Source organism: Rhinolophus ferrumequinum, chromosome 19 (genome assembly GCF_004115265.2).
Source record: "Rhinolophus ferrumequinum isolate MPI-CBG mRhiFer1 chromosome 19, mRhiFer1_v1.p, whole genome shotgun sequence".
Lineage (NCBI taxonomy): Eukaryota > Metazoa > Chordata > Mammalia > Chiroptera > Rhinolophidae > Rhinolophus > Rhinolophus ferrumequinum.
The window spans coordinates 14,568,137-14,584,143 of NC_046302.1; the positions used below are offsets into that span (position 1 = coordinate 14,568,137).

At 37.1% G+C, this 16,007-nt stretch overlaps 1 protein-coding gene across 1 annotated transcript in view; it reads right to left on the bottom strand.

Moving 5' to 3' along the window:
• SMCHD1 (structural maintenance of chromosomes flexible hinge domain containing 1) overlaps positions 1–16,007 on the bottom strand; it is a 146,036-nt gene that overhangs the window by 112,483 nt on the left and 17,546 nt on the right. Inside the window, exons 6-7 of the mRNA XM_033087399.1 lie at positions 2,732–2,846; positions 2,490–2,609 (exon numbers count right to left, since the gene is read on the bottom strand). Of these exons, the coding sequence (XP_032943290.1) occupies positions 2,490–2,609; positions 2,732–2,846 (235 nt within the window). The remainder of the gene's footprint in view (positions 1–2,489; positions 2,610–2,731; positions 2,847–16,007) is intronic.

A 16,007-nucleotide genomic window follows, 5' to 3' on the forward strand; every position in this document is an offset into this window, starting at 1 on the left:
TTTCTTTTCAGATGTACCAAAAGTGAGTTACTTATGGAACACTTGGAGCACACCTAATTGAAATTAGAAATGGGTGTGCTAGGTATGATCAGTTGGCATCCAGGCACTCATTCCCAACACCATTTATGTCCCCTCCTGGCTCCAGAGGATGGAAAGCCAAAAAGGCCTATTGCTTAAACTTCCTTATGTTTTGGGTTGTGGATGCAAATTGAGTTTCACAACTAGATGCACTAGCCAAAGATTCAGAAGGGGAAAATGAAGCAGAGGCCATTTCCTGAGGTTTCTTGAAGGTTTTCTGTTATCATGCAAGGCACTGAAAAGACCATTATCCTGGTTCCAGCTTCAAGTGGCAGCACTGATGCAACACTGGCCAGAAATTCTGTGTTCTAGTGTTGGAGCAACTGTGGAAGTAAGGCCTTTCCAACTTCTGGATCACAGAGAAGGCAGTGCGTTTCTGAATTCCAGACCCAATGTTGGTCCTATGGCTACGTGAGTATAGCATATGTTGCAGCATCAATTGAAGGTCAGAGTGTCCTGGCATCATTCTACAATGCTCAGCCTAGAGTTCATTCCTCCAGCCCTTCCAATAATCATGTAAGCATCTAATTCCATTTATTATATCCTTTTCTGTTTAAAGTGCCTAGAACAGTTTGTTGCCTTTACAAAGTCCAGCCTGATTCAGTTTCTCACTATTAAGAGAAAAGTCTCTTGACAAGAAATACAGATTTGAGAACTGTTGATATTAAATGGCACACACATACACACACAGAAAAAGGCGGCTATTATAGATAAAAAACTACCAATCTCACACACATTGTAATACCTGCTAAGAGGTCAGGGATATATGAGGAGCCAAAAGAAAGTAAGTTGGAAAGGACAGATCAAGAAAAAAAAAAAAAAAAAAAAAAAAGGACCAAGGACCTATTGGTACCCATGAAATGTTTGTTGGGATGAACTGAGCACACACACAAAAAAACCTGGCAGAAATGATGACCCAAGAGACCTCAGTTCTATCTAAGCATTATTATCTGTGTGCAGTTTTGAAAATCACTTAATCCTCAATTCCTATTTTTTCACCAGTTTTAACATGGCAAATATTTCCACCAAAATACTTTATAATACTTTGCGATGGTAAGACAGTATGGAAAACATAAGATAGAATACTGTCATGTAAAAATATTAAGATATGTAAATTGTTAAATAAATGCAACAAAATTAAAGAGGAAAAAGTAAGATGAGCAAAATGAAGAAATTTCCTAGACAGAGGAGAATGTTAAGCTACAGAGAAAATAAAAGAAGCTAATATGAAAAAAAATCAGCTCACTAGCAATGAAAAGAAAAAGTATTTTTACTTATCAAACTGCCAACATTTTGCTGCCCTCCCCCATTCTTTTTAGTAAGAAATGATCAAATAGGCATTTCCATATACTATTGCTGAGTGTTTCTGATTTGGGTTCAACCTTTCAGAAAAGCTGTTTTGCAATATATACTATGCACATTTATAAAGTTCAAATTTGTTGTTACAGCTGTTAAAATTCTAACAATCTATACTAAGAAAAATATGTAACTCAAGCAAAATGTTATGCAAAGATATTTATGGCGGTGTCTTTATAATTACAGTAAAATCCTTTAAATAAGCTAAATGCTCAACAGAATAGTTAAATTACAGTACATTCAGCCCAAGAAATACTATAAAGCTATTAAAAATGTGTTTGGTACACCAAAATATTTTATAAAATGGAGAAATACTCAAATGTTAATTTAAAAAATGTGGGCTCATAAGTATATAATAAAAAACAGTAGAAGGAAATTAAACTAAATACAAGTACCTTTTTCAGGCATTTGAGACTACTTTTACTTCTTTATATTGTCCTACAAAATTTTTTACAATCTGTTTTAGAATCAGAACAGAATTTTTAAAAATCTCAAAATTACTTTAAAATAAAGATTTTAAAATTCAAAAAGTGTTTCAAATGGAGAAAAGTTGAATGAATACAATTAATACCATACACGTGATCATGATTCAAATTTGTTAACATTCTGCTTATTAAATGAGAATTTGAAAGCAAATTTATAACAGAAATAAAATGCTCATTTCTTTCTCTAAAGCTCTGATTTCCTAAAAGACTATTATCCTATCACTGTTTTCTACTCTAGTTTTGCGGTTATTATACAATAAAAATTTAAAAAGCTCAAACTCAGTGCAAGGAAAAACAGTTTACAATCTTATGAGCAATTTCCAGGAGACTTAACGGACTTTATGAGAAAACTTGCTGTCTGAAGATTGCCAGCCTGAGAAAGTACATAAATGATCACTTTTGCTATTCACACGATTAAAGGAAAAAGAGTGAAAATAATTTAATTTGAAAATTTCATACCTTCAAGTTTTTTAAAGCAACATTAGTATCTTAGATTTAGAAAAAATGTTCTTGTCGTATCATCCATCCAAAGTAATAAATTTATAATTAATGAGTTAAAATGTATTGTACCTTTCTGTTCCTAATATATCCACTATATATTGACTCTTTATTTTTCTCCTTCTTCTCAAAATCTTCTTTAGAAAGCACAAGCTCATGAACATCTTGGGAATCTGCAGGTTTGCTTATCATCTGTTAAATATTAAAAAGAGTACTTTAAGGATTCCTAAAAGTTAAACTGGCTAACACATTTAGACAGAGTCAACCTCAAAATATTTTGATTGACTTTCATTTATAAGAAATTTTTTACTTACTCTGGCTGATTGTCCCACAAAGAAAACAGCCTGCTTGCCCCCAACACCAAAATAGGAAATATCACTATTTAAACTGCGTGGCACTGGTACTGGTCGAACATATCCTGAATGATCACTAAAATAAAACATTACATTAATGCAGTACTTTTAAACAAACTACTTAGGCACAAGAAGAAAATGTTGTAGCACTTTTATTAAGTATCAATAAAATTATCTCTAAGCCAGATAACACCCCTAATTCAAAGGTAAAAGAATCAGAGCCGGAAATCGAGACACCATCTAGTCCATTGATTCCCAAAGTTTATTCCCCAGATCAGCTGCATCAGCATCACCTGGAAACTAAGAAATGCAAATTGTTGGGCCCACCCTACTAAGTCACAAAATCTCTTAGCAAACAGGACTGAAAAAAAAAATCTGTACTCATATATACATATATATATATATATATATATATATATATACACCTCTACATACCTCTACAATATATATATATACCTCTACATATATATATATACCTCCACATATATATATATATATATACCTCTACAACCTTCGTTTCAAAACTGTTTACTGCTTCAAAACTCATTAAAATATAGGCTGAAAAAAAATAGGAATTATACCAAAGACATTCTTATTTCCATGTATCATGATGAATGAAGAGCTCTGAGTGAACTTTTTACTGCACCATTGACACAAGGTCATTGGAAAGTAGACATCCCTGTTCTCCCAAAATACGGCAAGGTCTCCGGGGACAACATTTCCCAATATCAAAAATAAACAGAATTGGGTGTGAGGCTGGAACCACAATTACACTAAATGAAAAGGTGGGAAAGCTGATGGGGCATAGCTGGAAAGAACTAAAGAACACAAAAATACATTCAAAGAACTTCTCTATAAAAAACAAAGAAAAGGAACAGAAAATATTTCACAGTTTAAATGTACTTTTAGAAAGAGAGGAGAGAATGGATAACAGCTGCAAATATTCTTGAACCACTAAAAGATGTGGTTCTACAGATTCAAACCAAAAGGGCCCAAATAGGACACATAAAAAGAAATCCACATCACAATAAACACCAAAAACAAAACAGGAGAACTAGAAAACAGGCTGAGAGATAACACAGGATATAAAACAAGTTGGCAGGCATTGACAGCAACAGTATATGAGTAAGACAAAAGAATATTATCTCCAAACTGCACAGAGAAAATCTGTCTACCTACAATTGAGAACTAACCCTAAATAAAGAATTTACAGTTAAAAATCAAAGTAATTTACCATTAAGAGATTTGCTCTAAAGGAATGTTTCTACAAGCACAATCTGATATGCAAGGTCATCATAATATTCTAAGTATTTTTAAAACACGTTAAGGGTAATTTTGAAAATGTGTTAAATGTTTTATCTGAATGTATTGTTAGAAAAAAATGGTGCTTATAAACTGTCAGATTTCTAAAAAGTCAGATTTGAAACACTAGACAACAAATATTATTTTGGGAAGGAAGTGGTCAGAGCTGATGTGTTCCAAATTCTTTAATACAGGTGGAAAGAAATATTTGAAATTTTGAAGTCTAAAGTTAAATACACATTTCAGAATTTCAAAGACAGTGAGGAAAACAAATATATAAAATCTAAAATATTAAGGAGAAAAATATGGGGAGACATCATAAAACTGGTGGCATGAGGTGAGCTTCTTGAAATCTTCCTTGGAATTTACAACAAATTGAACAACTCTAACTCTACAAAGGACTCCCTGCGCAGCAGACAGCAACACTAAGAGGCACGCAACTGAAATCACCTAAAGGTGTGTAAACTGGGCAAGCTGGGGAGGAAGGAAGCGGGAAGCATGGATATTCGGGCATTTCCGGTACAGAACTGCTGAGGAGCTCAGGGCTCTGAGAGCCTTGCATTCGGCAGCTACAGCAGAATTTGGACAACTACTGCTCCGCTTATGGCCCACAGTCCCACCTGAGGGATCAGTATATACTAAAGCTGAACCCAACTGTCATGGCAGAGACATCAGAGCCAAGACTGAGGGAAGAAGGATGAAAACAGTGGTTTAAGCCCTCACTGCCCAGCAGAGGACAGAAGGCTTAGGCACGGAGCTTGACCAACCCCTCCCAGAGCTTGCCACAACCCCCCGACACCCCATCACACACTCCCCCCTCTCCTTTGCTAGAAGTAGAACTGTGGCAGTGTCAGATCAAAAGAACAGAATATTTGCAGCTCTGAGAACTGCGGCCCACAGCCATGGACTCGGACTCGCAGCACAACTGTTCCGGCAAAAGGGAGAGATCCTTGGGTGCAGGACGAGCTGTGCTGGTGGTAAACGCCATTGCTCTGGGCCACCTCTCACAACCCACCTGCCCCTGTCCCCACCTATATGGGCGGATCCCTGCAGGAGTGAAAAGAATGCTGAAACACACAGGCCCAGAAACTGGTGCAGGAAGAGCTTTGGAACTTCAGAAATTCTCCACATCCACCCACATACGTGGTACCCTGTGACCCAGGTGACCAGTTCACAGACGAGAAACCCGCCTTCCAGGGAATCCCCCGCATTGTGTGGCAAACTATAATAGTGCAGAGAAAATATAACAATACAGCATGACAGAGAATAAAAGGCTGCAGAGAGAAAGTAAAACATTCTACGAACACCTACTGCAAAAAAAAAAAAATCTCTTCCTATCACCCTGTTGCAGAAACCACTCCTGTAGATGCCTAAGAACAAAAATAATAATTAATTAATTGCCATGAATAACCAGGTAACAGACTCAAAGAGAAAATGAAAAGTCTACAGAAAAAAACTTAAAGAAAAGGAAATATGTGACTTAAATGACAGAGAATTTAAGACTGCAGTTGTGAAAAAACTCAATGAGACTCAAAAAAAGACTAGCAGTTTAATGAACTCAGAAACACAATCAAAGAACAAAATGAACATTTTTACCAAACAGATTGAAATTATAATACAGAACCAAATAGAATTTCTAGAGATTAAGAACTCAATAAAAGAAATGAAGAATGAAATAGCCAGCTTAGATAATAGAGTTGACCAGATGGAGGAAAGAACCAGTGACATGGAAGATAGAAATCTAGAAATGATACAGATGGAAGAAGAGAGAGACTTGAGAGTTAAAAGAAATGAAAGAAATCCACAAGGACTTTCTGACTCCATCAGAAAGAACAACATAAGAATAATGGGCATACTAGAAGGAGAAGAAAGGGAGAAAGGAACAGAGTATATTCAAATAGTCGAAGAGAATTTCCCAAACTTGTGGAAAGAACTGCATCCTTGAATCCAAGAGGCAAATAGAACACCTAATTACCTCAGTCCCACCAGGCCTTCTCCAAGGCACACTGTACTAAGCTGTCAACAATTAACGACAAAGAAAGAATCCTCAAGGCAGCCAGGGAAAAGAAGACGGTAACCTACAAAAGAAAGCCTATTAGATTATCATCAGATTTTTCACCAGAAACTACAGCCAGGAGGGAGTGGAATCAAATATTCAAACTATTGAAAGAGAGAAATTATGAGCCAAGAATAATATATCCAGTAAAGGTATCTTTTAAATATGAAGGAGGAATAAAGACCTTTCCAGACATATAGAAGCTGAGGGAATTTTCTAACACACGACCTGTACTACATGAAATATTGAAGGACGCTATTCGACCTGAAACAAAAAAACCTGAAGAAAACCATCAGTAGTATTACAAACAGAGGCAGGAAATGGCTACTCCTATACCAAATAGGACATTATACACTTAAACACAGCTGACAGGGTAAAGAAGGAAAAAAAGAAAAAACTCTTAAAAAAAAGAGGAAAAAGACAACTTGCTACAGCAGCGCAGAAATCAACTCACAGCATAAATAGGGATAATTTGTGACAACAAAACACAAAAGAGAAGAGTGTAAAGGTCTGAACCAGCACAAGGGAATGGAGAAAGTAAGCATACTGAAGAAAATGGAATACTCTAAATATGAAACTTTATTTTACATGAACTATAATGGTAACCACTAAAAAAAATCCAGAACTGGAATATATGACATTAAAAAAGAAGAAATAGAGGGGAAATTCATAGAATACCACCACACTGAAATAATAGACAGCAACAAAAAGGCAAAGAAACAATGTAGGCACCATCCTACATACAGTTATAGGAAATGCTCATATATCAATATTCACTCTAAATGTAAATGGACTGAACTCACCAATAAAAGACACAAAGCAGCAGATTGGATCACAAAACTAAATTCAACCATATGCTGCCTCCAAGAGACACATCTCAGCTACAAGGAGAAACAGACTCAAAGTGAAAGGGTAGAAACAGACACTCCAAGCAAATGGTATTTAGAGAAAATCAGGTGTAGTCATACTGATATCAGATGAAACAGACTTCAGGATAAAAAAGGTAGCGAGAGACAAAGATGAACATTTCATAATGGTAAAGGGAACTATACAACAAGCAGACATAACAGTCTGCAATATTTATGCCCCCAATCAGGGAGCACCCAAATATAAGAAACAACTATTAACAAAAATACAGAGAGAAATTGACCAAAACACAATTATACTAAGAGGCCTAAGTACATCATTGACAGCTATGGATAGATCACCCCAACAGAAAACAATGAAATAGCAGCCCTAAACGACTCATTAGATGAAATGGACATAATTGACAATAGAGCACTTCATCCTAGAACATAGACTATACATTGTTTTCTAGTGTACATGGAACATTCTCAACGATGGACCATATATTGGGATATAAGACTAGCCTCAGCAAATTTAGGACACTGAAATGATCCCAAGCATATGCTCTCATCACAAGGCTTTGAAATTGAGCACCAACTGCAAAAAGAAAACAGGAAAAACCACAAATGTGTGGAGATTAAACAACATACTTTAAAAGAACGACTGGGTCAAGGAAGAAATTAGAGGAGAGATCAAAAGATACAGAGAAACAAATGACAATGAAAATATATCCTACCAAAATTTTTGGGATGCAGTGAAAGCAGTTTTAAGAGGGAAATAAGCATCATGAGAGGTCTAATAAAGGAAGAAGAAAAATCGCAGGTAAGTAAAATCACGTTACACTTTAAAGAACCAGAAAAAGAACAAATGAAACCCAAAGTCAGCAGAAGGAGGGAAACAATAAATATCAGAGCAGAACTAAATGAAATAGAGAAAAAAAAGACAATAGAAAAAAATTAATGTGCGTAGGCTGGTTCTTTGAAAAGATTAGTAAAATTGACAAACGCTTGGGTAGACTCACTAAGATAAACAGAGAAAAGTAACAATTAAAAAAAATCAGAAATGAAAGAGGGGAAGTTACCACAGATGCCACAGAAATACAAAGGATCAGCCATGAGTATGAAGGATTATATGCCACCAAATTCAATAACCTAGAAAAAAAGACATGTTCTTAGAAACATAGCCTTCCTAGGCTGAATCACAAAGAATTGGAAAATCTAAATAGACCAAATCAACAGTAAGGAAATTCAATCAGTCATCTGAAACCTTCCCAAAAGCAAAAGTCTGGGACCAGATGGCTTCACTAGTGAATTCTACGAAACATTCAAAGAAGTTCTAATACCTGTCCTACTCAAACTCTTCCAAAAAATTGAAGAAGTGACAATACTCCCTAACTCATTTTATGAAGCCAACATTCCTCTGATACCAAAACCTGCTAAGGATAACACACACACACAAAATTACAGACCAATACCTCTGATGAATACAGATGTAAATTCCTAAACAAAATTCTAGCAAATCGAATTCAACAATGTATTAAAAAGATAATACATTACAACCAAGTGGGGTTATACATCCCAGGGTCACAAGAATGGTTCAACATACGCAATTGTTAGTAAAATTACATAGATTTCAGGTGTACAATTCTGTATTACATCATCTATAAATCCCATTGTGTGTTCACCACCCGGAGTCAGTTTTCCTTCCATCACCATATATTTGATCCCCCTTACCCTCATCTCCCACCCCCCACCCCCCCCACCCTCTGGTAACCACTAAACTATTGTCTGTGTCTATGAGTTCTTGTTTCTCATTTGTTTGTCTAGTTCTTTTGTTTTTGGTTTATATACCACATCTCAGTGAAATCATATGGTTCTCTGTTTTTTCTGTCTGACTTATTTCGCTTAGCATTATACTCTCAAGATCCATCCATGTTGTCACCAAATTTTCAATAAATAAACTTTAGAAGAGCAAGGACTGAACTAATAAATTGTTACAAACCAAGAATTATAATTAACCAAATTCTATGAACCTAATGTCTATTAAGAAAAAAATAAGAGTAAAATTGGTTCTAAGACTTTAACTGCGGTGGCAATACTTCTAGGAAATAGGCTTAAAATACCCTCCCTTAAATACTCTCAAGATACACATGGGGAATTATACAAAGGTTTGCGAAAAGGAGAGCTCAGAGATAAAACGACACATACATACTTAATCTGATTCAAAACTAAGGAATTCTGTTCTCTGATTAGGAATGGACACAATTAATCACCCAGCAAACCTAACCTAACCTAGGCAAAAACACTGTATCACAGCAAATAACACTGAAAACACAAAGTTCCAGTAGATTCCAGACTTATGTGAGTCCCAAAAACTTCCTATATCCACACTCAAGGGCTATGTACCTTCATGAAGCAAAAGCAGAAAAATAACCTAAGACCTTATGAAACAATTTTGCATCCTAGAAGCAGTCCTCTGGAGAATTTAGAAAGTCACCTCCTTCAGGAATACATTTATATCACAGTCCAAAAGAATTCCACAAAATATTCATATTATTGACACAATATAAGTGGATATGATGTCTTTGTGAAACATGAGTATTTGATTTATTAAAAGAGAAAAGCAAAATCTTCATGGAAACAAGTAATAAAATGTTGAAAGTAAGAAAAAGGAATAAGAAAGATGATCAAATTTTAACAGAAACTAGAAACGATGTAAGTGGCTTCCAGGAAAAACAGTAGAATGAACATATACATGTATTTATCTCACTATCTTCAGTCTACCAAAGGGCAAAAAACAGCCACAGTGAAGAATGCTTCAGGATTCCCAGTCAAGACAGCAGAGTAGGTAAACGCTGTGCTTGCCTCCTCTCACAACCATGTCAAAATCACAACTACAGAAAAACCATTACTCAGAATCACCTGAAGTCTAGCTGAACAGAAGTCCTACAACTAAAGACATACAGAAGTAGCCACCTTGAAACTGGCAGTGGCAGAGACGCAGTACAGACTGGTCCTGCACGTGTGGTGGTTAAAAATTGGGAGGGATGGCTCAGCTGTGGAGGTCACCCTGGAAGAGTGAGGGTTCCCAGACCCACATCAAGCTCCCCAGCCTAGGGTTCCACACAATTTCTGGCTGTGAAAAACAGCAGAGATAGTCGCTGAGTGAGACGCAGGGCAGCTGGAGTCCCAGGCATTCCTCTTAAACGGACCATACACAGACTTACTTGCTGACAGACTCACTCCGAGCTGCAGCACTGGGCCAGCAACTCAAAAGGTGCCAGGGAAATACACGGAGGAAATGGATTCTCTGACTACAGGGCAAGGGCTGGAGAAGGAACTTTCTCCACCAGAAGTGCTGGTGGAATCCATTATTTCTGTTGAGCCCTGCCAAACCCCAGCATGCAGACGCAGGTGGCCACATATCTGAGTCTCCATCAACCTAGCTAGCACTACTAACCCTGTCCTGGTGATTCCCTGAGACCCTGCCTAACCCAGCCAAGCTTCTTCCAGTGGCTTTTCCGTACAAATGACCTGTCTTGACTCATGCTTCAGACTTTCGTAAAATCTCTCAAAGGTTCACAAAATACAAACAAGCAGCATCTGGCATTGGCATCCCCCATACCTCTTGCTGAGCAGCCCCAAGTCCACCACTAGTGACAGCTGGCCTCAGTTCATAGCTTGGCCTCTCAAGGCACATAAAAGCCCAGCATGAATGAAAGACATTGGCAGATTGCTTTGTGGCTCATGTCAAGTGGCTCTGGCCAGGGCACAGGTTGCAGCGAATTTGGCCTGGGGCAGGGCCCCTCCCAAGAGACCCCAGGACTAGCACATCCGGTGGACAGCTTTTAATCAAGCTGGAATACCACTCACTGCATCCGTAAACGACACACCCAAAGGGCAGACTGGGCAGGCACCAGAGCCCTACTAAAATGAATCCTGTTACATAGGGTCAGGCCCTGCACAACAGCTCCTCCACTGTAGTTACGGCGGCCAGTCCTCACAACCAGTCAGCCCGAGAGTCAATCCCTCCCACTGATGTGCAAACAGCAACTAAGATTCAGCTACACTATGAGGATACACACAACCCACACAAGAAACACACCTGCGTCATCTGGCTCAGGTGACCAGGGAGACTGTGTCACTGGGCCCCACAGGACACCTACTACATAAGGCCACTCTATTAAGACCGAGAGACATAGCAGTCCTACTTAATACATAGAAACAAATTAGGGAGGCAGCCAAAATGAGGAGACAAGACACATGTCCCAAATGAAAGAACAGAACAAAGCTCCAGGGAAAGAACTAAACAAATGAAGACAAGCAATCAACTAGACACAGAGTTCAAAACACTCATTATAAGAATGCTCAATGATCTCGGTGAGAACTTCAACAAAGAAAATGGAAACATAAAAATAGAGTAAACATAAAAAAGAACCAGTCAGAAACAAAAAATACAATAACTGAAATAAAGAATATATTAGAGGGAATCAGTAGATTAGACGAAGCAGAGGATCGAATTAGTGATTTGGAAGACAAGGTAGCAGAAAATAGCTAATCAGAACAGCAAAAATAAAAACAATCTAAAAAAATGAGGGTAGTTTAAAGGGCCTCTGGAACATCAAGCATACCAACATTTGTATCATGGGGGTACCAGAAGAAGAGACAGAGGAAGGAACTGAAAACCTATTTGAAAAAATAATGATATGAAACTTCTCTAACCTGGTGAAGGAAATAGACATACAAGTCCAGAAAGCACAGCGACCCAAACAAAATGAACCCAAAGAGGCCCAAACCAAGACACATCATAATTAAAACACTAAAGGTTAAAGATGAAGACAGACTCTTAAAAGCAGCAAGAGAAAACACTTACTTAGTTACCCACAAGGGAGCTCCCATCGGGTATCAGCTGATTTCTCAACAGAAACTTTGCATGCCAGAAGGGACTGGCATGAAACATTCAAAGTAATGAAAAGAAAGGACCTACAACCAGGATGACTTTACCCAGCAAAGCTATCATTTAGAATCAAAGGACAAAGAGCTTTAAAGACAACAAGTTAAAGGAGTTCATTAACACCAAATCAGCATTACAAGAAATGTTAGAGGGAGTTCTATAAGAGGAAGAAAAAAAAAAAGGATAAAAAATATGAATAATGGGCAGCCGGATGGCTCAGTTGGTTAGAGCGTGAGCTCTTAACAATAGGGTTGCCGGTTCGATTCCCACATGGGCCAGTGAGCTGCACCCTCCACAACTAGATGGAAGACAACGAGCTGCCGCTGAGCTTCTGGAGGGGTGGCCAGATGGCTCAGTTGGTTAGAGCACAAGCTCTTAACAACAAGGTTGCGAGTTCAATTCCCACATGGGATGGTGGGCTGTGTCCCCTGCAACTAAAGATTGAAAACAGCAACTGGACTTGGAGCTGAGCTGCGCCCTCCACAGCTAGACTGAAGGACAACAACTTGACTTGGAGCTGATGCACCTTGGAAAAACACACTGTTCCCCAACATTCTCCAATTAAAAATAAATAAATAAATAAATCACACATCTTTTAAAAAATATATGAATAATAAAATGGCAATAACTACATACCTATCAATAATAACCTTAAATGTAAATGGATTAAATGCTCCAATCAAAAGACATAAGAGGCTGAATAAGAAAACACGACCCTCACATATGCTGCCTACAAGAGACTCAATTCAGACTGAAAGACACACACAGACTGAAAGTAAAGGGATGGAAAAAAATATTCATGAAAATGGAAATCAAAAAAATCTGGAGTAGCAATACTTATACCAGACAAAATAGACTTTAAAACAAAGGCTATAAAAAGAGACAAAGATGGACCCAGGAATCCCATTTCTAAGTATTTATTCAAAGATACCCAAACAAAGGGAAATGTGCTTCCCTATGTTCATTGTGGCATTATTTACCTGGAGACAACCTGGGTATCTATTCAACAATGGATGAATAGATAAAGAAGAGGTGGTACATATATACAATGGAATATTACTCAATCATAGAAAAAAATAAAAACTTGCCATCTGCAATAACATGGATGTACCTAGAGAATGTTGTGCTGAGTGGAGCAAGGCAGACAGAGAAAGACAAATGCCCTATGATTTCACTTATATGTAGACTCTAAAGCACAAAATAAACAAACAAACAAAACAGAAACAAATTCATAGATACAAAGAATATTTTGATGGTTGCCAGAAGGAAGGGGTAGTTGGGAAGGCAGGTGAAAAGGGAGAAAGAATTAAGTGGTACAAATTGGCAGTTACAAAACAGTCATGGCCATGTAAAGTATAGCATAAGGGATATAGTCAATTACATTGCAATAACTATTTAAGGTGTCATATGGGAACTATATTTATCAGGGTGATCACTTTGTAAGTTATATAAACGTCTCATCACTATGTTGTACATCTAAAACTAATATAATATTGTATGTCAACTGCAATTGAAAAATTTATTAATTAAAAAAAGAGAAAGAAAAAGAATGCTTCACTTTCAACAAAACTGGCAAATGGCCACAGGTTCTTGGAATAAATCTGTGAGACACAGTGAAAACAATCAAATTAAAGTAGCGTTCCTCAATGTTATACACTTTTTAAATTTAAGTAAACACAAACATCAAAAAGCTCATCTTAATTTGCAGAAAAATACTAAAGGCAAAGAAAAATTTTTTTCTTGGGGAAAATCCTGTTGGAGTCCATTTCTGAAACCTGAAATGGCATAGAAAATGGGTCATGTGGGATGCTATTTTTATTTTCACAAAAATGGCTCCCTGACTTAAGAGCCTTTTAATTGCTGAGCAAGTTGAAAAAAGTGCAGAAAGTAGCACTGATCCAACACGCACCTGAATTACGGACACCCAAAAGACCTAAGGAATGTCACCCTTCTTTCTTCTACAAAATAATTAAACACACAATATTACAACTATGTTCTAGCTATCTAATTTAACTTCTAAGGCAATTATTATAATAGTGTCCCAGTCATGAGAAAATTTCCTAGATTCATGTAATGTTCTGTATCTTAACAGGGGTTTGTATTACACAGGTGTATGCAACTATCAAAAATCAGTTAATAGAGTGAGCACTTTCAGAATGGCAAAGTAAGGACCTATGAAAATCTACTCATTGATAAAATCAACAAGACCCCCCAAAAACTGTCAAAATCAACATTTTCAGAACTCTAAAAAAATTAACCAAAGTCTTGCAACAATCCAAGGAGTGTTTATTCAAGACATGGCTGAATCTCGGTAAAAACAACTTCCTTTGTGATGTTTTAACATGCTCTACCCCATTCCCCTCTTACCAGCTCCACAGATGTCTTGAAAACCCACAGCCCTGCAATCATGGTGAAAACCAGCAGCCTAGGAGTCACTGGAATAATTTTGAAGTTCTCCAAAAGTCTCTTTACCCTAGAACTGCCACTATTAAATCTGACAGGAATCTCCACTCACAGGGTTTGTCTTTACTGGACCTAGTTCAAAACTTGCTCACTGTGAACAGCTTTTTCCCTGAGCCATTTGTCAAAAACAATCAGTGGCAATTGTTTATCATCACAGCTGGCTAAAGCAATGAAAACAGTTGAGAGAAAACAAGAATCTGGCCAAAAATTTACATGGAAAATATGGGGAATGAGAGGTCCATAGTGGTTTTTAAAAGCTCCAGCAAATTCATGAGAATCAAGGTCACACTCATGTGCAGGGTTGTACATATACATGCTCAAAAAAGACCTGAGAAGGCCCCGTCATTCTGGCTGACTATGAGGTTCTGTGCAAGCAAGAAGTTAAGGCTAACAAGGAGTTGTAAGCTTCCTGCTAGAACACTAAAAACTTCACCCTATACGCACACAGAACCCCTTGGCAAAAGCTGGGAGACTTACTGGTTCCAGACATTTAAGGAAATCATTAGCTAACCACTAAGCAGAGATTTCAGTGGCAACACAAGTAAAAGAATACAGATTTTACAGAATTAGCTTACGGAAGTCACTACACAAACAGTAACAAAAACCAGAAGCAAAAACAAGCCTTGTGTAGGGGGATAAATCTGATTTCCAGAGCTGCCACATTATATTATTTAAAATGTCTTGTTCTCAGCAAAAAATTTTGAGCACCACCCCAAGAAATATTAAAGTATGGCCAATACACAGGAAAAACAGTAGTCAGTAGAAACAGTCCCAGAGAAAGCGCAGGCATTGGAATTAGTAGACAAAGATTTAAATCTGCTACTTTAAATACATTCAATGAACAGATATTATGGTTAATGAAGTAAAGTATGAGAATAGTGTTTCACCAAAGAGCGAAAATCAATATAGAAATTATTTAAAAAGAACCTAATAGATTCTGGAACTGAAAAAGAACAATAAATGAAATCAAAAATTCAGCTAAATGGCTCATGAGCAATTTGAGTTGGCAGAAAGATTAGTGAACTTAAAAAGCAGGTAAACTGATTTATTCAGTCTGAGGATCAAAAAGGAAAAAGAATGAAGAAAAATGAACAGAGCCTCAGAGACTTATGAGGCACCATCAAGTATATCAGTATATGGATAACATGAGCCACAGAAGGAGAGGAAAGACAATATTTTAAGGAATAATGGCCAAAAAATTCCCAAATCTGATGAAAACACTAATTTACACATCCAAGAAGTTCAACAAACATGAAATAGGATTAACTAAAAGAGATCGAAACCTAGATACATCAGAATCAAAATTTCAAAATCCAGAAAAAAGACAATCTTGAAAGCAGATAGAAGTGATTGGTCACATACAAGAGATACTCCATAAGATTAACAATTGATTCTTATCAGAAATCCTGGAGCCAGGAAGCAATGAGCTAACATATTCAAGGTGCTGACAGAATAACTCTGTCAATCAAGAATTCCTTACCTAGTCTTCAAAAATGAAGGCGAGATTAAGACATTCCAGATAAATAAAAACTAAGGGACTCTAGCAGATCTGCCCTAAAGTAGCTATTAAATAGTCTTTTGGACTGAAAGGACACTAGAAAATAACTCAAATACAAG